General features: G+C 44.4%; 1 protein-coding gene and 2 pseudogenes across 1 annotated transcript; all 3 read right to left on the bottom strand.

The window, feature by feature from the left end:
• Nucleotides 1–831: 831 nt before the first annotated feature.
• On the bottom strand, nt 832–4,626 carry LOC136513950 (stem 31 kDa glycoprotein-like; annotated as a pseudogene).
• A 2,619-nt stretch (nt 4,627–7,245) lies between these two features.
• LOC136513949 (stem 28 kDa glycoprotein-like) lies at nt 7,246–23,707 on the bottom strand (annotated as a pseudogene).
• LOC136513951 (uncharacterized) lies at nt 15,394–16,379 on the bottom strand. Its single transcript, XM_066507926.1, has 4 exons — nt 16,351–16,379; nt 16,051–16,264; nt 15,528–15,978; nt 15,394–15,450 (listed from the first exon to the last, which is right to left on the bottom strand). Exons 2-3 carry the CDS (start codon nt 16,252–16,254, stop codon nt 15,634–15,636), a joined length of 549 nt encoding a protein of 182 aa, XP_066364023.1. The 5' UTR covers nt 16,255–16,264; nt 16,351–16,379; the 3' UTR covers nt 15,394–15,450; nt 15,528–15,633.
• Nucleotides 23,708–24,268: the final 561 nt, after the last annotated feature.

Below are 24,268 nucleotides of genomic sequence, written 5' to 3'. Positions count from 1 at the left end.
GGAGAAAGACGTGCATCCACAGGTCAGAGGAGGGCTCCCCCCACGCCCTCGTGATGGGCCAGTGCAAGAGGACCTGCAATCTAGCAAACCCAAGAAGTGTCAGCAGCAACGTCATCAGGAGTGGTTGGCCAGGACGTGGAGAGTTACGGTCATGCCCTCAGGAACGATCAAATGATTTATTCTCGGGGTTCAGCCCTAATGTAATTTTGCATCATCTCCAGGTACAGAGTATAAATACCCAGGGGCATCACTGTTACGAAAAAGATGTTTTTTACGAATTAATGGACATTTACTCCAAATTTATTCCATTTCCCACATCGCATTCACCGAACTCAAGACCCTCATCACACGAAGCCTGTGGGAAACCCTCGTCCTCCCCTCGCCTAGTCTCTAGCGAGGGTGGGAGGCCAGGTGTCACCCCACATTAAGCTTTGTCCTAAATCAAATTAAAATTGGGTACCTCTAACTTTACATGGAAAATACATTAATATCTAAAATGCTGGATTAATTTATTCCTTAAATTATGTCTTAATTGGTCAAAGTTAAAGAGAATTTTATGGTTAGGACAAAACTAAATTAGAACAACCTGCATTTATAAACATTGGCAGTACCAAAACACAGAACCAAGCGTATCTATCTTTTCTTTTTGAACATTATTGCGGATATCTTCATTTTTTTAGAAAATGAAAAAATCCGGCCTCTCCATTACAATGTTATCAGCTTATTGTTAACCTCTTCAATAGTTCAATGATTCTTATTGCAATGCAATTATGTTGAAGCAGAAAACCAACGGCAAATAGTAAACGATAACATGGAGTTCGTTATTATTAATCAAGCACGGTGGGCAGATATAACAGTAATCTAAAAGCAGTTCATCTCAAACAAGCATTGCAGCAGGACGGAAATCGGCCATTGGATGATCACGCAGCTTGAAGTTGCGTTGCGTGTCGTCCTAGCTTAGCCAATATGTAGTACAAGGCCGGGGGTCGGGCAGCTTGAAGGTGCGCGCGCCCTCCGGTGCACCGAGGATGTCGCTCCACTGGTCGCCGATGTTCCCGACAATGACGTAGCCGGCGTCCTGGAGCTTCTGCCGCTCGCCGGACTTGAAGGCGATGGCGGTTGTCCTTGAAGCTGATGGGCTTGTGCAGCAGCTTCTCCCAGCCAGAGTAACCCTGGCGGAGTTGGTTGGCCACGGTGATGGCCCTCTGGTCCTCAGCTGCCGCCCGTCAGGAGCACCGGCTTGATGCCGAGCGAGATGAGCTTCTTGAAGAGCCGCAGCGTCTCCGGCAGCACCGGCGCGCTCCCCTCCAGCACCGGCGCGCTCCCCTCCAGCACGTACTCGTTGAAACTCGTCGCGTTGTACGGCTTAGTACTGTGATCAAGAAAAAAAACACATGGATTAGCAGGTTCGTTACAATTAGCACGTAGCGTGTTATATAGTTTTACGTCCGTGTGTGTATGTAAAACTATGTACATGTACGCACGTACCCCAAGCCGTGTTTGGCGTAGTAGGGGAGGTTAGAGAGCGAGGTCTCGTCGATATCGAACACCCACACCTCCTTGCCGTTGCCGGCGACCATGAGGCCCTCGGCGTACGCGATGGCCTCGTCGATGACGACGCGGGAGTCCCGGCGATATTGCCGGCCAAGCATGTAGTGGCCGACCACGAGAGCAGCCACGAGCAGGACGAGCTTGGCCGCCGCCGCCATTGGTAGATGATGCTACCTGAAATGGTCTTGGATGAAGTGTTATTGCTTGTTGCGATGGCCAACTGGCCGCGGGGGTACATAAATAGAGGGTGGTTTGCATGGTGATGGCTGGATATGCAGATGGGAGCTGGTGGAGTCTGATCCGCATGTCAGAGATGGGCAACGAGTCCGTCCCATGTCATCGTTGCCTAGTCACATCCCTTGATGCAAGCAGCTCCGACTTTACGCTGCAAGACCAACCCCAACTCATCAAGGGGGCACTGAGAATTGAAGGGCAACCACCAGAGGTGATATCCATCGAAGCCAGATGAATTACAACAGTGACGCCTTCTGAAATTCATTTTGCTCCTTCTCTTCGTGTCTTGTCTTCCGGGCTGGTTCTACTTGGTGTCTTGGACTTGTAGCATGTCTTGTAGGTTTTCAACGGTAGCTCTAATTTCAAGCCAACCTTGCATCCAATGAACTAAACCTAACAGGTTTCTGGCTCCTGATTAAAGCTGGTGTCAAGAATATTTAGCAATAATTCCGCTGATAAGGGCCACTATATGCAAAGTATTTATAAACAAAAATACACTACGTCAAATATCATTTCCAGGGGCGGCTACAGTGCATTTGTAGGGGCGGTTCGGCCAGTCGCCCCTACGCAAGGGTCTCTACAAATCATGCATTTATAGGGGTGGTTCCCAGACCGCCCCTGCAAATCGATTTGTATGGGCGGTCTGGGAACACCAGCCGCCCCTACAAATCGATTTGTAGGGGCGGCTACAGTACCAACTGCCCCTATAAATCATTTTTCCACAAAAAAAAATAAATTTACAATTCAAATTCATAGTACCTATACTTGCAAAGTGACTCAAGTACATGCTTCAGCCGACAGTCCAATACACAATGACAGAAAAAATGAAATACCTAAGTAGATCTTCATGGTACCCAAGTTAATATAATACTGTCATGGATATAATTTAAATACAATCAGAAAGTTCATTTAACTTTAATTATCAGAACACCCATTCAATATTACATGCACAAGCAATTTGTGGAGTAAAATAGAATTGAAAGAAAATTAATTATAAAACACATCATCAATCAGTATGCAGGTAAACGGCTTGGTGGGGAGACAGGAGCACCTCAGCTTGGTGGGGAGACACGATACACTAAAGAAGCCTTGCTCCTTGCTAACTGTTAGCTCTGCACAAGAACTTGTTGAAGCCTCGCCTTCCTGCTTGATTTAATAGTTAGCTTTGCACAGGAATTCCTTGCTTTAACCGTTATCTATGCTTGCTCTTTGCTTTCATGGTTAGCTCTACATAAGGATTTGTTGCTTTAATTGTTAGCTCTTCATCAAGAATTTGTAAATCATTGAACAAAGAATGTAGTCCTGAATAACCTAATCATATACATACCATATATTAATCAAAGAATGTTTGTTCAGGAATTAGGAGTAGGCTTATCCTGAATTAGCATGATACTACTTATATAAAATAAATATGCAATCCCCGAATAGCAAGCCCCAACCTGCTAACTGCTTAGCAACGCATAGGCACGAATTTCACTATTTTAGAACTGAAATACACATGGCATAGATATGCTGTCCACTTGATCTTGTGGGATCAAAATATTATGACGGTATTGAGATCATCACTGATGCAGGCTCTAATTTTATCAAGTGACTTATTCTCAAATTCTCATATCCAAACAATAATTTGGAGCAAGGGCCAGGGAAGACAAACACCCCACTGCATTTTGATGCTTTATGCAACAAGAAAAGGTAGTATCATCATCATCATTGCTGGAATATGAACTTGTGCAATATTTGAGAAAATAATAGCAACTATGCATAAGAGAATAATACTTGGGCGCTGCACAAGTTGTGCTATGGGGAACTTGTCGTCGCTGGCCTGCTCTTCCGATTTGGGTCTCTAGGTCCTGAGAGCACGTTGAGCACATTCAAAATCACGGTAAGGCATATCATTTAGTCGAAGTTCAAGAAAGTTATTGCGCTTGGTTAACAGCAACAATCAACAGATCAGAAAAGAAACTATAGCTTCAACTAGCATATCATTTATAGCCCTACTGACGGACATTTTCTGCATAGTACCATTCATACAAGATTCACATGATTGCTGAAATCCAAACTAGGAATGTTGTACACACACAACAATAAAGCACATTGAGAAAAACATGTAGGAAGAACATACTTTCCAGAAGTGTTCCCGCATTCAAGTTACTGAACACAAATATTTAGTTGGAGTCAATGTTATCTTACCTGCTGCTTGTACAGAGACAGAGGAACATAGGCCGCCTCCTTCCTGAAATGGTGAGAGACATGATTACAGTCACAAAAATAAGACTTTACTTATCAATGCAGTAACTAAATGCAAGGTTGAGAAAATATTATTTTATTCTAGATAATCCCCATTCCAATGGCTATTCTAAAAATAAAGCAATTTAGATGCAATGGTAAACCTGCAAGACGTGCTTGCATGTCAACCGAACAGCAATACCTACAATTTTCCAAAGCATGACCCTGTATAGGATTTGAAAATTGAGTCCCAGATTCAATAGTGTGGGAGCTCATGTGGCAATCTACTTATAAGGTCGTAAGCAAACATTACTAAATCCATGCATAATAACAAAGACCAAACTCAGAACCTCACGTTAATGGGCCACGAGCATGTGAACTTGAATCCCATATGCGCCAGCAAGGCAGCAACATACAGTAGATGATTTGAAACAATAACACACAGATAGCAGGGCAAAATAAGTGGGAAAACCACACAGATAGCAGGGCTAAATCAGTGGCAAAACCTGGACACGAACTAATTTTAACCACATACTGCACATTGTTCGAGTCTGCACATTGCTTTTTTTACTAAAGTGATGATGCAATCAGTAATCAAACAATAAAGCACATAGTTGCTAATTGGGAGTTGTGAAAAAACATACTCAACTTCCCCATAATATTCCCAATCTGGTTAGCTTGCAACTGCGTAGCTTGTGTCATGCTAATCACTCGAACTATATGCTCTCCTTACTGAACTGAACTGCAAGAAGAAAAAGAAACAAATCAGAATTTGGTAGGGAAAAAGAGCCATTATCTATACTACTTGTGATTAATGGACAGAGACAATATTCATAGGAAGAATTCTGCTTATTTGCAACCTACTGCATTTATCATTATGAATACTACTTGTGATTACCAGCAAGAATTCTTGGACAACTTTATTAGTACTATACTTGCATGGACTCATTGCCCCAACTTAATGAAATTTAATGAGATTATACAGATAGCTGCAATTCTATCAGCTTTGCTTGTCACAAGCTTGGGATCTTCCTCTTTTTCCTCCTTATCTCAGGCACTGCCTTAGAAACAAGCCTACCATCTAAAAGCTGCTCCTAAACAATTTGCCGAGGCTATCAGTCATCTAGTACAATAACAGCAATACTACTGCTTATCTAGCTAACCAAACGTATCCACATATGTAGAGCTACGTACTATCATACCACTATATCCACTTTGTAATAAATGGTCTGAATCATATGGAAATATTGTTCTTAATGAACAAATAGTAGCAACAGAATTGTTAGTAACCTATGTGCACTATCTGCTGTCTATGTGCACTAACTGAATGTCGAAGAAATATCTGAATCTTCAGATATCACATAAAATAGAGCCATGGAATGCAGATCAACAGGGAACTCGTCAAATCTGACTTCGAGGAACGGAACGGATGGGGCAGGCTTTTTTACAAATGCATAATCGCCTTGCGTTCGTCGGACTAGGAGAACGGGGTGGAATAGCCAAAATCAGGTCGGAACTAGGAACTAGAGCAATCCCCTTACCTCTGGAGCCGGCTCATCAGCTTGTGCGAGAACGCAGAGTAGGTAGAAGCCCCTTACCTCTGAAGCCGGCTGAAGGAAGAGGACGTGAGGAGAAGGGGGCTAGGGAAGAGGAGGTAGAAGCCAACGGCCTAACCAGCCAGCTCCTGCACCCCGGACGCCCTCCGCGCAGCTCAGGCTGCCAATCCCACGGATCCAGCCGCTAGGACCTCAGATCCGATCGCCACCGCATGGATCGAGCTGCCACCGCGCTTGCAGGACCGTAGTCCGGTCGTCACCACGCGGAAACAGCCGCCCAGAGGGGAGGCGAACCCGGACCAGCCACCACCGGATTTGGCCGACGAGCATGCGGATCTAGCCACCCCGGCGCTGAAACGGCAGACGACCACAACGAAGCAGGTCGACAGATCGAACTGCAGTCACCGAGAGGAGGGAGAAAGAGGATGCGAGAGAGCAGCTGTCGCCGCGCCCCTGCGGCGCAAGGGGGGAGGGGGCGCGAGGGGGGAGAGGCGTGGAGGAAGAGGAGGGCGGCTGCGGCGTCCGTTGGCCCGCTCACGCCAGCCGCCGTCACCCTGGGCGCTGCTCGCGTCGGGAGGGGAGAGAGCGTAGAGGAGAGAGAGGGAAGGGGAAGAGAAGCTGGAGAATATATTTTTTTACTGTTCTCTACAATATATAGTCAGAGGCATTTGTAGGGACGGCTGGTGATTGAGCCGCCCTTACAAATATAAACACCGGGGGTGGCTGGTGAGTAAGCCGCCCCTATCAATCAGATCCATTTGTAGGGGCGGCTCGTATCACCAGCCGCCCCTACTGTTTCATTTGTAGGAGCGGCTAGTCTCTGGGCTCCCGAGCACGTCACTGTAGGGGCGGCTCCAACACCAGCCGCCCCTAAAAAAAATTTATCCCATTGCTACAAACCGTTTTTCACGTAGTGATACCCTCGTGCTTATGCTCGTGCTCGTGAGCTGCACATTTATTAATGTGCTCTATCTTTCGTACGTTCCTATTTGGACTGGCAGAATAGAGGCCAGAGTGTGGTATGTCTAGTGCAAATGCATGCGTTAATAAATTTTATAGATGTAGAAGAGGACAATTTTAACGTCCATATATTATATATCAACGAATGGGTTCACTTTTACCCCCTCTACTAAAAATATCGGTTGTTTAAGCTTTGTCTAAGTCAAATTAAACTTGGGTACCTTTAACTTTACATGAAAAATATATTGATATCTAAAACGCTGTATTAATTTATTTCTTAAATTATGTCTTAATTGGTCAAAATTAAAGAGAGTTTCCTAGTTAGGACAAAACCAAATTAGAACAACCTGCATTTATAAACACGTAGGCAATACTAAAACACAGAACCAAGCGTATCTATCTTTTCTTTTTGAACATTATTCCGGATCTCATCATTTTTTTAGAAAATGAAAAATTCCGGCCTCTGCATTACAATGTTACCAGCTTATTGTTATTCTCTTCAATAGTTCAACTTACGATTCTAATTAAGTTCAAACAGAAAACCAAAGTAGGCGACAGCATGGAGTTATTATTAATCATCAAGCACGGAGGGCATATATTATAACAATAATCTAAAAGCAGTTCACCTCATAACAAGCTATCTTTGCAACAGGATGGACGGATCGGCCATTGGATGATCGGGCAGCTCGAAGTTGCGTTGCCTGTCGCCCTAGCTTAATTAGCCAATGTAGTAGATGGGGTCGGGCAGCTTGAAGGTGCGCGCGCCCTCTGGCGCGCCGAGGATCAGCCTGTTCGCTTCTTGGTTTCAGCCAGCTCAAACTAGCCAGCCAATAGTGTTTTTCTCTCACAATAAACCAGCACCAGCCAGCCCAAACCAGCCTAGAAACCAACCAGCGAACAGGCCGGATATCGCTCCACTGGTCGCCGATGTTGCCGACGATGACGTAACCCGCGTTCTGGAGCTTCTGGCGTGCACCGGACTTGTAGCCGATGGCGGTGCCCTTGAAGCCGATGAGGTTGAGCAGCAACTTCTCCCAGCCGGAGTAGCCCTGGCGGCGGAGGTTGGTGACGGTGATGGTCCTCTGGTCCTCGGTGCGGCCCGTCAGGAACACCGGCTTGATGCCGAGCGAGATGAGCTTCTTGAACAGGCGCGCTCCCCTCCAGCACGTACTCGTTGAAGCTCGTCGCGTTGTACGGCTTAGTACTGTGATCAAGAAAAGAAACATGCTGATTAGCAAGGCTGCAGGTTGTTAAACGTATAGTTTAGACCGTAGATCGACAAATATATTACTGGTCAATATATGGCTCATATATTCACTACTAACTATTATATTAAGAGCATCTCCAGCAGCTCCTCAATACAACTCCCTCAATAAAATAGTACCGGGGAAGCCCAATAACTTTTTTTTTAGATTTTTGAGGAGGTGCTACAGCATATATCACCAAAAATCCCTCCCAAAATGTGGGACCCACCTTTCAGTTATAATTTGTTTATTTATTTTCCTTTTTTTTTCCTCTTCAGTCGATTCATCTTGTCCGCACATCACCGCGTCAGAGGCGCAGCCAGCCATGGCGCCCCTCCGCCCGGCCATGGCACGGTCGTGAGCACGCCGGCTAGCCATGGTCACGAGCACGCCGACCAGCCACGGACTCAAGCACGCCGACCATGGCAGAAGCTCGGGCAAAAGCGCCGTCCAACAGCTCCGAGCATGCCGGTGGGGGATTTGTCCTCATGGCTAGTGGATTTGGCCGGTGGCTGCGGCGGCCATGGCCTGCGCCGGCAGTGGTGCGCGGACCTAGCTGAGGGCGGTGACGGCCATGGCTATTGGCAGGCCGAGGCGTAGCGGCCAGCGGGCCGTCCATTGGCATAAGTGGCAGCGGTGCCCGACGGGTGTGCTTGACTCCATAGTAGAGAGAGGTGAGAGGGAGGAGGGAGAAGAGTGACAGTTGAGGTGGGCCTAGCTTACGGGGGAGATGCAACCCTTTATTTAAGGGGTGAAGAGATGTTTTTTGGCGGTCATAAAAAAAAGAGCCATATTGGAGACTGTTGGAGAAAAAAAAAAGTGAATTATCTCTCCTAATATAATAGTTTTATGGAGACGAGAGGTGAAATTGGAAGACTGATAGAGATGCTTTCATACTTCCCTGTCTAGAAATGGATGCGCCCTGACTTCAAAATGCATGATCGATACAATCATACAGCCATGCATCAGCAGTGGGTGACGGCTAATTAATATATAAAATTTTGTAGCCCAGCATTATTAGTCGAGTGGACCAATTAACCACTCGTCAGCTGAGCTAATGCAAATTATCAATGATCACATTCTGCCGTCCAAATGTTCAACACCACTTGTCCTTCCCTGCCTCAGACGTACTGTACAGTGGAGAAAGGAGAGACGTTCAATGTTTTTTGTTTATATAGAAGATTATCTATATTTAGATCTTCAACTAGGTTTATTGTGAAAATATATTCCAAAATTAATCTAATAATACTTATTATGTATCATTAATGTTAATACATTTTTTATATATATTTGGGAGTTCTATTTCAGATGTCTGGATTTTTAATAACGATCTTAATTAAACAACAACATAATATAAATAAACAATTTGTCTATAGACAAAAAATTGCATTATCCTAAAACAACAACAAAATATAATCAGGCTCCTGAAATATAGAAAAAAATTGAAAAAATTAAGCATCGATACAGCGGTTAGCTTTGGCCTTAATTCTGACGACTTCATGCAAGTTCCCGTGGATATGTGGATGTAAACTTCGCTGGAGCGTACTCGTGTGCCAGCAAAAGTACGTGTACACATACGTCATGACCAGTACCGTGTTATAGTTTTACTAGCAAGATGCGCCTGTGCATTGCAAGAGGAGAAAAAACTACCAAACGTTCATAAAAAAAACAACGACATGAATGATATATATTATTTACGGTTTACCCTTTCTATAAAATTTAAAAGGTATAATTTATTTTATGGTAACAATGACATCTATAATATAAGTTAATTATTACAATAATATATCAATATCCTATTAAGCATGTATCAAATTAAAATACAACCTTGATATATAATTTTCAATTGCAAATATCAAAAATATCTATACGTAAATATATCATAGCTTTATTTTTCATACCATACATATGTTGCTATGGTATAATACTAACTGTGGTATTCTCTTTACCTCAGCATAAGCAAATAAAGCGTGTCTATTGAAGGTAGGGATCAAAACGGCAAGAAACAGGCGCGAAAATCCTTCTCTCATTTCCGTTTCTATATTTTTTGGTGGAAACGGGATCATGGTTGTGTCCTCTATTCTAATTCGACCCTGTGCATATATGGTGGGTTGCTATAACATGAAAAGCCTCCATATTTTATATTATAGGTAGAGAATGTATTTTTTAGAAATGGAAAATATATTATAGATAAAGAATGTATATAGATATATCTATATATATAAAGATTATTATCTCTGTGTATATGTAGTCTGCATAAACGGGCCTCGTACTCTAAAAGTGTTCTCCGTCCAACATTGAGGCCTTATTCGACTATCCCATATTCGGCTTGTTCGACTTTTTTTTCAGTTGGAACATTGTTTTTCTCTCACAACAATTCAGCCGGAACAGTATTTTTCAGCCAGTTTCAGCCAAGTTTCAGACCCGCGAACGGGCCTGAACGTGTCTTTTCCTAATTTTGACAAGATTATTATTCTCCACAATATGCAACCATATTTTCATATATTGATTGGGTTTTTATTTCTACTATTTATTACTTAATTTAATGAGCTTTAGGGCATGTTTGGATCTTTTTCTCTAAACTTTAGAGCACTTTAGCTCACTTTTGAGGTCTAAAACTCTAATGTGAGGTTGGTTAAAGTTTAGAGCTAACTTTATACCATCTGTTTGGAGACTTTAGCTCTAAAGTCCACTACGGGAATCAGGAGGTTTGCCGAGTGCCAAGGGCACTCGGCAAAGCCCAAAAAACCCTCGGCAAAGGGTTTGCCGAGTGTCGACACTCGGCAAACGACACTCGGTGAATTTTAGTCGGCAAACAGACTTTGCCGAGTGTTTTTTGTCTGACACTCGGCAAAGACTTCGCCGAGTGCTGGAAAAACACTCGGCAAAGATTTACACTCGGCAAAATAAAAATGCGAAAAAACCCAAAAATAATAGCAAAAAAACCCGAATTTTTTTTTCGGGAGAGGCCACCACCGGCCAGCACGCGCCCACCTCCATCGAAGTCGCTGCACTTTTTGCGCAAAATCCGCGGCTAACGCGGCCGGCAGGATTCAAACTCACGACCTCTCCCTAGCGTCTCCGCTGCTCTACCACTACACTACACTGTCACTTGTGTCTAGATTCCGTTATCTATCCTCATATATTATACTAAACCGAGAGTAAATTGCTTATTTGAGGCCCTAAACGAATTTAAATGAAAAAGTGATCAACTACAAAGTTTCATAATTTTTCGAGATGTACAATTTTTATTTAGGAAGTTTTTCCATCCGAGGTCGTTTAAAAAATTCGAATTTTAAATTTAAGAGATTCAAACGTAGTTTTGCATGATAAGATGATTTCAAATCAAAAAGTTGTCAACTACATAGTTTCATAACTTTTGGAGATCTACAATTTTTATTTAGGAAGTTTTTCCATCCGAGGTCTTTTGAAAAATTCAAATTTTAAAATTTTCAAATTCAAACGTCGTTTTTGCATGACAAGATGATTTCAAATCCAAATGTCGCCAACTACAAAATTTCATAACTTCTCAAGATCTACAAAGTTTATTTTGGTCATTTGTTCATCCGACATAGTGGTAGTAACATTGTTCATAAATCTTATATATCTGTCTTCTACTTTCATGAAACTAATATGAGAGATATGAGATATGTAGATTTTATGAACAACGTTATTGTCGCTTTGTGAAATGAAGAAATGACCAAAATAAACTTTGTAGATCTTGAGAATTTATACAACTTTGTAGTTGAAAAGTTTTTCATTTGAATTCATTTAGGGCCTCAAAAATTAATTCGAAAAACTGATTTGTCGAGGGCCAAAAAAAATGCACACGACAAAATGGCTCTTTGCCGAGTGCCAAAACAAAGGCACTCGGCAAAATACAGCTTTGCCGAGTGAAAAAAAAGGCACTCGACAAACTGAGAGTAAATTGCTTTTTTAAGGCCCTAAATGAATTCAAATAAAAAAGTGGTCAACTACAAAGTTTCATAACTTTTCGAGATGTACAATTTTCATTTAGGAAGTTTTTCCATCCGAGGTCATTTGAAAAATTCGAATTTTAAATTTAAGAGATTCAAACGTAGTTTTGCATGATAAGATGATTTCAAATCAAAAAGTTGTCAACTACATAGTTTCATAACTTTTGGAGATCTACAATTTTTATTTAGGAAGTTTTTCCATCCGAGGTCTTTTGAAAAATTCAAATTTTAAAATTTTTAAATTCAAACGTCGTTTTTGCATGACAAGATGATTTCAAATCAAAATGTCGCCAACTACAAAATTTCATAACTTCTCAAGATCTACAAAGCTTATTTTGGTCATTTGTTCATCCGACATAGTGGTAGTAGCATTGTTCACAAATCTTATATATCTGTCTTCTACTTTCATGAAACTAATATGAGAGATATGAGAGATGTAGATTTTATGAACAACGTTATTGTCTCCTTGTCAAATGAAGAAATGATCAAAATAAACTTTGTAGATCTTGAGAAGTTATACAACTTTGTGGTTGAAAAGTTTTTCATTTGAATTTATTTAGGGCCTCAAAAATTGCTTCGAAAAACTGATTTGCCGAGGAAAAAAAAATGCACACGGCAAAATGGCTCTTTGCCGAGTGCCAAAACAAAGGCACTCGGCAAAATACAGCTTTGCCGAGTGCCAGAAAAAAAAACACTCGGCAAAGACGTATTTTGCCGTGTGCCGAAAAATAGCACTCGGCAAAATACATCTTTGCCGAGTGTCAGAAAAAAAACACTCGGCAAAGACGTATTTTGCCGTGTGTTTTTGTTTGCCGAGTGTATTTTATTTGGCATTCGGTAAAGGCGGTCTTTACCGAGTGTCCGATAAAATACACTCGGCCAAGCCTCCGGAACTCGGCAAACCGTCGGTTTTCGGTAGTGGTCTAGAACTTTAAAGTTTAGAGTAGGAGATCAAACAGGCTCTTAGTCTACTAATACCATGGTGGTATACATGTAAACCATCCTGTCGTTTGCGTACGTTCTGGTTCAAACTCTACATATATTGCTAGTGTTTTCTCTTTTTTTCCCGTGATGCGATGGTCACCGGGGTAGAAAATTTTTCTCCGGTGCGAAGTGAAACTGCGGGGACTACTGAATGGGACGTTTTCTGAACGGAAAAGCAGGTGAGCCGTATCTAGTTAATTGATGGACTCTCTTTAAAATCCAACATGGACACGGAAACAGTATAGATAGATAAAAAAAAATGGGAAGGAAAGAAAAAAATACGGCAGAAATTTTGTCTCTTTATTATTAGATATAGATATAGATTAGCATTATTAGATATAGATTAGTTCACGATTGAGGTCTAATGCTCTAATGTGTGATGGGCTAAAGTTTAGAGCTAATTTAGACCACCTGTTTGGAGACCTAAGCAATAAAGTTTAGAGCAGGGGTCAAACATGCCCTTAGTCTAGTAATACCATGGTGGTATGTAAACCATCCTGTCGTTTACGCATGCTCTAGTTCGAACTCTACATTGCTAGTAGTTCTCTTTTTTTCCCTGTGATGTGATTGCCACCGGGGTATTTTTCTATTTTTCCATGTGATGTGATGGCCACTGGGGTAGAGAAATTTCTCCGGTGCGAAACTACAGGGACTACCGAATGGAACGGAATACTTTTCTCTGCTGCGGACTTTCCCTGAACGGAAAGCAGGTGAGCCGTATCCGGTTAATTTATGGACTCTTTCTTAAATCCAATATGGAGCATAAAAAAAAGTATGGCAGAAATTTTCTCTCTTTATTTTTAGGTATAGATATAGCAGTAGATATAGATATAGATTTAGATATAGATACAGATGTAGATATAGATTGAGATATTGATATACATATAACACTACGGGATACTATGCAGTTACCGAGTGTGAGTAACACTCGTCAAACAGTGCTACACACTCGGCAAATTCTTTACCGAGTGTCACACTCGGTAAAGTGGACTCGGCAAACAACGACTCGGTGAAGTTATTTTACCGAGTGTCTAATATCGGCGCACTCGGAGCATGGATGTACCGAGTGCTTCAATGACACTCGGTAAACAATTATGACTTGACGGTCGTCAGCCTCCAAACTGACCGTTAACGACGACTTTTACCGAGTGTCACCACCAGCACTCGGTAAATAAATTACCATTTCGTGATTAAAACAATTCCCGCAAATAAATTTTTTGAATAATGTTTGCCGAGTGTACCTCCTAACACTCGGTAAAATAATAATCATTTTTGTGATTAAAACAATTCCGCAAATAAACTTCGGGAAATAATGTTTACCGAGTGTTCCCACTCGGTAAAAAGTAGTCAAATATTTCCGAGTGGGGTTTCGGCACTCGGTAAAAAATGGCACACTCGGCAAAATTCACAGAATCAGAACCAATTTAGTTCTGTTCTCTGTTTTACCGAGTGCTACACTCGGTAAAACTGACAGAATCTCTGTTTTACCGAGTGCTACACTCGGTAAAATATGTCCACAGAATTTTTTTTTGTTTGTTTCAGTGCATATCCAGTCACAATAAGCAACAAAATCACAGGAAATTATAATAACATGACAGATAGCCAATATATATCACATATATGTCCACAAATGTCACATCCACTCACAATAACCAACATATGTCGATAAGCACCATGCAAAGTCCACAAACACCATCAACATGTGTCCAAAGTTCAACCAAGTCCACAGTTCAACATACAAACCCATCAAACAAGGTCGGATGGCCTGTCACATGGTCGGAGGCCTGCGGAGAAACGGAGTCAAGTCCAGGTCTTGATCACCCTGCATATCGTTGTTCGATCCAGCTGTAGAAGGTCCCTAGAATGAGATTGCACATGTGAGTTATCTGGATCAAAGCAAATTCTAAGGTCTAAGCTATGGTAGGTCAAACTAAGGTATAAGTCGAAGGTAGCTCTATATGACACGAAAGTGAAAAGTGCATCTAAGTGACTCACAGGAGTGCCATCGCGCGGCGGTGGAGGCACCAACGGTATCATCGGCAGCGGCGGAGGCAGAGGCAGTGGAGGCTGGCCCATGCTCTGAGAAAAACGGGCCATGTACTCGTACCAGTTATTGTGCGCCTGCTGGAAGGCCTCAAGCTGGGCCTGCACTCGCGCCCTCTCCTGTGCCAACTCGGCCTGGTGCGACAGCTCGAGGGCCTGAAGCTGGCTCTGTGAGGCCTGCTGTGACTCCTGCAGGGCTTCAATCTGGGCCTACAATTATTTATCACATAGTTAGAATGCAACTAAAGAACGAGTAGAAAATGAATGGACAACGAATGCAACAGAACTAACCTGGAGTGCTACCACCTGGGGCTGTGAGCGTGGGCGTATGGCCGGACTCGAACTCGTGCTCCGGGCTCTAATCTGGGCGAGTGTCTGAGTGTTGGCCATGTCTATGGTGCTGTTGCCCATATAGTACCGCCCGTGTGGCTTACCTGGTCCCAACCTCATGACGATGTCACCCTCGAGGTCAGCGGTGCTCGGATCAAATTCTGACCCATGGATCTCTCTCGCCATCGCCGTGTACTCGCCGAGGCGCCTGTGCACGCTCGGGTTGCTGTATGCCTCGGGCGGGTCCTCCGCGTTGTAGACGAGGTCAGGGTCCTTTGCCTTGACCTTGTGTGCCAAGGCATATGCCTTGAACGAGGCGCACTCCTGGCCGGGGTGGAACCGCGTCTGCAGGAAGAAGCACAACAATAAGATATTATGCATTCAGGAGTTAGCATAGCAACAACGAAATGAAATCCGCGTACATATCTGGCTGCATATTCCTTGAGGGTAGTGGGGCCTTGTTTGTGCGAGGAACCCTGCATCATCGCACGGCAACATGAGCGTACGGCGTGATATTGCTCGTACTCCTCACTCAACCACTTGTCCACAATGGCCTCCCAGCAGTTGTCCATCCCCGCACACCAAGCAGGAGGCACCTGCACGTACACGAGCACATGACAAATCATAAATCAATTTCAGTGCAATTAATCGCAGACGATGTAATCTCATGTTTACCGTCAAGTATTGCTCCTTAGTCAGGGGCAGGTGCACTGCCTGCGCTCTGGTGACTCTGTGTCCTCTGCGGGCATGGTAAATTCTTCTGCACATGAGCTTTGTCTCGTAGAAGAGGTCCTGCACTTGGTGAACACAGACTCTGTTCACCACGTCATCCGCGTCCTCCCTACGTACTCCCTCCGCCAAGGTGTAGTAATCCTACAAGCAAATACAGTCAGTAATATACAATTAATGTGATGTTATTATCAGCATAGTGCGATGAACACGTACCCACAGCTCTTTCATCACCCGGTCGGCCTTGCTGTTATAACACCTGCCAGCTCGATCAGTCTGATCGCTGGCGGCATGCCAGTGGGACCACTTCATGGCGGGTTGCACAACACCATCGATCCTCACCATCCCGGGGTAGTTTGCCCTGCACAGAAGACCCAGGATCCCGTTTACTCGGCGAGAGTGACTCCCTGGTATCACCATTTCCCAATCCCTGCACAAAGTTATTGAGATTGAATATTAGTTTCTGTTATAACTTAAAAACCTGTGAAGTAGTGTTAACATGCAAAAATTACTTACTTAGTTCCGGAGGGTCGAATCACTGGCCGTCTCTGTATGGGTAAGTCTAGGAGGCGCGATGACCCTCGCAGCCAAACCGTAGGCACCCCATTTTCCTCTGCCAGCAAGTCGGCATCCTCCTCGCGCTCAGCCCGCTCGGCCTCATCCTCCCTCCATGCCTCCTCCACCGCCTCCGCTATCTCCTCCCTAGTCTCCTCCTCCTCATCCTCCTCCGTGGCTGCTACGAACTCATCGTCGTCATCCTGTGGAGGAGGTGTCGGCTCTCGACGCCCTTGTCGTCGCCGTCCTCCTCCTCCACCCTGGGCTCCTCCACCCTAGGCTCCACCTTCCTGGGCACGCCCTCGTCATCGTCCTCCTCCTCCTCCCTGGGCATGCCCTCCACCCTCAGTCTATGCACGCCCTCCTCCTCCACCCTGGCTAGACCCCTCACCACCAGCCAGTAAGGTCATAACCGACCTAATCTTCCTGATTCCACCGCCCACCATCAATCACCTGCAACAAAAGGAATAAACTATCAGTACGCATATACAAAAGTAAATGTATCACACATGTATAAAAGAGATGCAAAATAAGTAAATGTATCATACATGTATAAAATTGCCATAAGTACTACAGATCTTACATGTACTAGAAATAATCATCAAGATCATCGATAGGTGGGCCAAAAATCTCATCATCGCTATTGTCGACGTAATTATGATCGTCTCTCAAAGTCTCATCACTAGCGACACTGCCTGAATGGTGTTGCTCAAGTAATAACAAGTCCTTCGTGTTGTGAACCTCCTCTCCATCATCCCCGTCAACAATGACCGTATCATTGTCTACTTCCATTGCGAGATCTACATCTAAGACAATCTCAAAACTCCCTTCTAATCCTTCTTCTTGAAAGAACTCTTCGTCATATGTGTTTGCATCGATGTTATAATCATCATCGTTTGGGACGGGTACTTTACCATGCGGCGATACCTTGTACACAACATCATACGCCTTAAGACGGTCTTTGGTTTGGCACGGGTATGAGAGATAATAAACTTGCGTGGCCTGTTGGGCCACAATGTACACATCGTCTCCTAGCAAGACGGATGACTTTAGAACTTCGACTAACCCAAGCTCAGGGGTCTTTATCACTTCTTTGGGATCAAACCAATGGCATTTGAATATGACAGGACGAAGAGGTACACAACCAGGAAACTTGAGTTTGTATATTTCTTCAATTATTCCATAGTAGTCCAACCCTGTGATTCGCATGGTATTTAAGTTCACACCCCTCCTCCAATTCGCTGCATACCCATCAGGGAACATCAACGATTGGAACCATTGAAGAACTTCTTTCTTTTGAGCCCTCGTTAGGACGAAGTCGGCCTTAGGCTTCTTCCATGACTTCCCGCGTAAGGGAGGCAACATGTTTAGCTTTGGTCTATCGCACAGCGTTGCTTGATCCAATCTAGCCTTGATATTGTCCTTTGACTTTTCCCAGTCCATGATTGTGTGAAGGACCGCCTCGGCGAAATTCTTTTCAGTGTGCATTACATCAATGTTATGTGGAAGAAGGAGGTCCTTAAAGTAAGGAAGCTTCCACAAGCACGACTTGTGTGTCTAGGCATGCTCTTTTCCGTATCCCATGAAGCCTCCCTTTTCATTGTTGACCACAAGACCATCTAACATCTCAAGAACCTAGGCACCTGTCATCATTTCCGGTGCAGAGTCTTCCACTATGACACCTTTTCAAAAGTTCTTCTTGTCTCTCCTGAATGGGTGGTCAAGAGGGAGGAATTATCGATGTTTGTCAAACGATGAAAACTTGCCCCCCTTCTCCAACCGAAAGAACTCCACAGCTGACTTGCATATCGGGCATGGCATCTTCGTGTGAACACACCAGCCACAAAATAACCCATAAGCCAGGAAGTCATGCATGGAATAATGGTACCAAATATGCATTCTGAAGTTTGTCTTTGTGAATCGGTCGTATGTCACTACCCCTTCGTCCCATGCACGGACCAAATCGTCTATCAGAGGCTCCATGTACACACTCATATTAGCCCCCGGGTGTCCTGGAATTATAAGTGACAAGAAAATATTTTGCCATTGAAAGGCGACGCCAGGTGGGAGGTTGAGAGGGATGACAAATATGGGCCAACATGTGTATGGTGAAGAACCCATTCCATAAGGATTGAACCCATCAGTTGCCAGTGCAATGCGTACATTACGAGCCTCGTCAGCTTTGTCGGTATGCTTCCAATCGAAGCTTTTCCATGATTCACCATCGGACGGATGTATCATCTTGTCAGTGTATTGGCGTCCAGTTTTGTGCCACGTCATCTGTTTTGCGGATTCCTCGCTCATGAAAAGCCATTGGATCCTCGGTATGAAAGGAAGGTACCTCAGGATCTTTGCGCCGACTTTTGTTTGCGTCTTCCGACCATCACCAGATTCTAACTCAATGTACCTAGATGCCTTACACTTCGGACAGTACTTATCGTCAGCATGTTCTCCCCTAAATAAGATGCATCCGTTCGGACAAGCATGTATCTGCTCGTACGACATCTTGAGTGCATGAAGGATTTTATTTGACTCATACGTGTTCTTTGGCAGAACGTGATCATCCGGAAGTAGGGTGCCAACTACTGTCAATAGTTGATCGAAGGATTCTCTATTCCAGCTAAACTGGGACTTCACAGCCATTAGACGTGCAATGGCATCCGGTTTAGAAACATTGGTGCGCCCGTGAAGGGGTTGTTGTGCCGCATCCAACATGGCGTAAAACGCCTTTGCAGTTTGCTCTGGCTCCTGCTCTACACTTCCTTCATCGAAAGCCATGTCATGGTCATTTAACATTTCTGCCACCTCGGCTTCAGAATCAAACTCCTCGATCCGTTGTCTCACGACCTCTTCTCTCGCACAATGGCGTTCACCATGCATGGTCCACCGGGTATAGTTCTCTACAAATCCATTGTTGACAAGATCTTTAGTCATCTCCTCATATGTTTTCATTGCCTTGTTCTTACACTTCCTACAGGGACACCAGGCATGTCGCCGTCCGTTTGCAAATGCCTTCGTCATGAAATCATTGGCCTTCTCAATCCATTCATTTGTGTATTGACCCCTCTTCTGATAGCCCGTGTACATCCACTGACGGTCATCCATCCTAACATATAGACGATATTGCAGTTTAGAGCAATAGAGTAGTAGTGCTAGAGAAAAACCATATGAGATGATAAAGAGACATTCATGTTCTTGGTCGATTCACATAGAAGATGTTTGCTAGATTGGATGATGAGATTTTACCTAAGGTTGAAAGGCCGCTATGTCACTTGTAGATGGAGGAATACATGGAACCAATTTTTTTGTAGCCACAAACATCACTAGCAAGATTTATCGAAGATTGAGGTAGAGCATCAGCAGGTTGACAATCCCCTTTGCGTCTTTTTAGCTGTAAAGATATGCTACTTTTTTGGTACTACAGGTAGTACGAAGCTGCCATGGAAATAAATAATGTAAAGAAATATGCTCTTGCGTTTCCTGCCATGCCATAGACTGATGAGTTGTTATTTGCTCTAGGTGCTGGTTTCATACTGTTAGTTTCAAAGTTTAACCGTGGTAAACATATGGTATATGTATCTCATTATCAAAGCACTTCTTTTCTAGTACCTGTGCTGGAAATAAGCGTCTTTTTTAGTTAGTCGGTTTGTTTGAAATATATGGTATATTGTACTGCAAGTTCATTGAATTTTAGCAGGGCAGGCTCAATCATGATATCACAATAAAAGTTAGGAAAAGGTAAGATTTTGGTATGTCTTCTGTCAAAGCTTTCCTCACTTTCATTTGATAACCTTATGCCCTGAGGTAAACTTTAGCCTCGCTGACTATGGACGTCCCTGAAATCTGAATTGCACTTGCATTTGGAGCCATGTTCACGGACCAACACGCATTTGACCGGACGGACCCGGGACCCTGGACCCGTCACGTCAACATCCGGGTAGGGGAGGGGATCTCCGACAGTACCGCCCGGAAGCTACTGCTGCTTGCCTATCTCATTTCTCAATCCGTGAGTGCCTATCTGTCTCATGATTTCGGTTGGACAAGGTAAACACGGATGGTTACTGTAACAGACTAACAGTGGTCAACCTTTTGGTTACTGCCAGTTGGAGGAGTACGTATGCATGTACTTACTGTGTATAGTGATGGATGTCAAAAAAAAAACGCAGGCTCTTTGCTGCTCCAATTCCTTTTGCTGATGCATGCCGGATTTATATTACTATATATACTATAAATGGAGTACTCCTAAATACTAATACTACTATGGCCAGTTGGCCCCCTTTGGACATTGGACATTGGACTTTGGAGTCAAAGGTGCAAAGCAGTCTCGGCTCGGATGCAGATGCACATTGCACAGCACAGCTGTAGTACATGCTCCAACAACTCTACTCCATGCTGGAGATCCTCAATTCAGAAATGGGAGCAAAATGCCTAGCAAGATTTGGTCGCAAGGCTTTTCGGTTAACTTATTGACAACATGATCACACTCCATGTATGTCAAGAAAAGATGAGTGTTCAGTAGAAGAATTTTTTCACAGATGTTGATGTCTTGATGACACATCTCTAAGGTGTTGTTTGAATCCCATCGGATTCTGAGAATCCAGATAAAAAGAATCACAACAGTTTTATTGGATTTGAGTATTTTAAATATCTATGAGTGAAAATCCCTCTAAAATCAAGACTGTTTGATGAGATACTAGGATTTTGGGAATTTTTCTATGTGGATTCTCAGAATCCAAATGGTTCAAATGGGGCCTAAGTATTTAGGGATTCTGGTAATTTTAAGGTTCCTCTCCTTTTATTCCATACGGTGTTATATGTTAAACTTATGATGCTAATATGTTGCTTGTCAGGGTAAAACTTCATGCCCACCGGGTTGTGTTTGTGCTCAACAATCAAACTGGAAAATCGAGAAACTTTCATTGATTAACCTTCAAGAAATAGAAATCCTACAGTTCAGAGGATCTGAACATGAAGTTTGTTTTGTAAAGCGACTATTCAATTGGGCAACAACACTGAACAAGATAACAGCATCCATCAACCACTGAATATTTTCTCTTTCTCTACTGATTTATCTCTTCTCTAATTTGCAGTGCTTCGGATAGAATCAAAGCAATGGGCCAAGTTTTATCAAAAGCAAGGGATCTATTGTACGATTGCAAGGAAATTACCGAGCGTTTGAGAGCAATGCTTCAGTCAGCAGATGAGCAGGTCCGGAGCTTGGAGGGGAGGAGGCGGTCGCGGCGGCGGCAGTCCCGCGGTGGCGGCGGGTGACCGCCCTCCCCCGGTGGCGGTGGCTGTGGGGGACCGCCCGGTGGCGGCGGTGGTGGAGGGGAGAGAGTGCTCGCCACCGCCGTTGCTGCTGGGGCCCACCCCACCCCACCTCGCGGGAACGGGAGCGAAGGAGGGAGCACGGGGCGGCGTCGGCGGAGGGGATCGTCGTCCGGTGCGCCGGTGCCGCTGTCTCTCTCTCCGTCTCTCTCTCTCTCTCCGTCTCTCCGGTGGCGGCGGCTGTGGGGGACCGCCCGGTGGCGGCGGTGGTGGAGGGGAGGAGGCGGCCGCGGCGGTGGGGAGGCGTGTGCGGTGTGTGTGTGTGTGCGTCTGTGCACGATTTGAGGAAGAAACGGCTGTGTTGAATGCTTCTGTTTACCGAGTGCCTAGATGTACGGCACTCGGTAAACTCATGTTTACTGAGTGCCCATATCTACGGCACTCGGTAAATATAAGCCTGGTACATGTTTACCGAGTGCCCAGATCTACGACACTCGGTAAACAGAAGCATGGCAGCCCACTGTGGCAGACAGGTGGGCCGTGGCTAACCTTTACCGAGTGTTTCAGGTCACACTCGGTAAAAGTATCCATTATTTCATGCAAAACAAAAAAGAAAAAATGCCAATTTAATCCTAAAATTCACCAAACTTTCACATGAACTATTTCATGTCATCTATTTACTATCTAAAAAATTCCAAGTTCAAATCATATTGTTGAATTTCACTCTTAATAGAAATCCTACTCGTCATTGTGAATGTTTAGCGTCTCTTTGGGAGATGTACCGGTTCGGCAGCGACGAATGTAAAAATACTTCCAAAACGATATGAAATTTTTTCTATAACATAGATGTATGCTTCAATGTTAATTCTTCCAATCTCGTGATTTATCGAGTTCGATTTTAATTATTACAATTAAATTTACACGATATGTACCTAATTTTCATAAAGAATGAAAATTTTGTGAAATATAGTAAATAAATCAAAATAAACACCATATTTTGGAATGGAGTACTAAATATCATATGTGGATAGAGGAAAAAGAATGAAGGGAAAAACAAGAAATTTGGTTGAATTTTACCGAGTGTTGCGCCAATACACTCGGTAAAAGATAGTGTTTACCGAGTGTTGTGCAGTGACACTCGGTAAACATTTTCGGTCTTTTTTATTTGCTATGGGCGCTTTACGGGCGGAGCTGTTACCGTGATTTTTGCCGAGTGTACGCTCATAACACTCGGTAAACATGTCATGCCGTGACGCCGTTCGGCGCACGGTTGCTATCCTAGGTGACGTGGCACCTCAATACCGAGTGTCTGTTTTTACCGAGTGCGCCCCTTCAGTAAACTTGTAGTTTTACCGATTGTCTTAAGTTACCGAGTGTGTGAACTCGGTAAAACGGTCTACTACCGGGTGTTTTTGTTTTCCGAGTGTTGACACTCGGTAAATACTGTTTTCCGAGTGCCCCGACTTCTGACACTCGGTAATTGTCGGGGCACTCGGTAACTATACAGTCTCCGGTAGTGTAAATATAGATATAGATTACGTCCGTTGGTTGAATCGTCTCGTGTGTGTACGTACCCGAAGCCCTCTTTGACGTAGTAGGGGAGGGTGGAGAGCGAGGTCTCGTCGACATCGAACACCCACACCTCCTTGCCGTTGCCAGCGAGCTTGAGCCCCTCGGCGTACGCGATGGCCTCGTCGACGACGATGCGGGAGTCCCGGCGGTATTGCTGGCCGAGCATGTAGTGCTTGACGTAGTCCTCGCAGTTGGCGGGCACCGTCTTCCAGTCGCGCTTGTTGTAGGCCTCCACGGCCAGCCGCCAGCTGTCGCACGGCACGCTGGCGAGCCGGCCCAGGTCTCCGGCGGAGCCTAGCAGCGGGTGCAGCGTGTGGATTAGCGGCGTGGCCACGCCTTCCTGGAGACGGGCCGCGGCATCCTCTATCGCACGCACTGTGGGCATCCGGATAATGTTCAGATCCCATGCGGCGCAGGAGCAGCAGCCGGTGGCCACGAGAGCAGCCACGAGCAGGACGAGCTTGGCCGCCGCCGCCATTGGTAGATGATGCTACCTGGCTTGGTCTTGGATGAAGTGTTATTGCTTGTTGCGATGGCCAACTGGCCGCGGGGGTACATAAATAGAGGGTGGTTTGCATGGTGATGGCGGGATATGCAGATGGGAGCTGGTGGAGTCTGATCCGCATGTCAGAGATGGGCAACGAGTCCGTCCGATGTCATCGTTGCCTAGCCACGTTCCTGGATGCAGCAGCTCCGACTTTACGCTGCAAAACCAACCCCAACTCATCAAGCGGGCACCGAGAATTGAAGGGCAACCACCGGAGGTGATATCCATCGAAGCCAGAGGAATTACAACAGTGATGCCTTCTTAAACTCATTTTGCTCCTTCTCTTCGTGTCTTTGCTTCCGGGGTTCTACTTGGTGTCTTGGACTTGTAGCATGTCTCTTAGGTTTTCAACGGTAAGTCTAATTTCAAGCCAACCTTGCATCCAATGAACTAAGATTAAAGCTGGTGTCAAGAATATTTAGCAATAATTCCGCTAATAAGGGCCACTATATGCAAAATATTTATAAACAATAATATCCTCGTGCTCGTGCT

The sequence above is a fragment of the Miscanthus floridulus genome, chromosome 16 (assembly GCF_019320115.1).
Source record: "Miscanthus floridulus cultivar M001 chromosome 16, ASM1932011v1, whole genome shotgun sequence".
Taxonomy (NCBI): Eukaryota; Viridiplantae; Streptophyta; class Magnoliopsida; order Poales; family Poaceae; genus Miscanthus; species Miscanthus floridulus.
Note: the sequence above shows the minus strand (reverse complement) of the source record. Positions and strands in the feature narration are given on the sequence as shown.

Coding starts and splice junctions, on each gene's coding strand:
- LOC136513951 (XM_066507926.1), bottom strand. CDS start 16,254: ATGGTGATACCAGGGAGTCACTCTCGCCGAGTAAACGGGATCCTGGGT. Junction 15,979..16,050: donor GGGTGATGAAAGAGCTGTGG/GTACGTGTTCAT, acceptor ATTTGCTTGTAG/GATTACTACACCTTGGCGGA.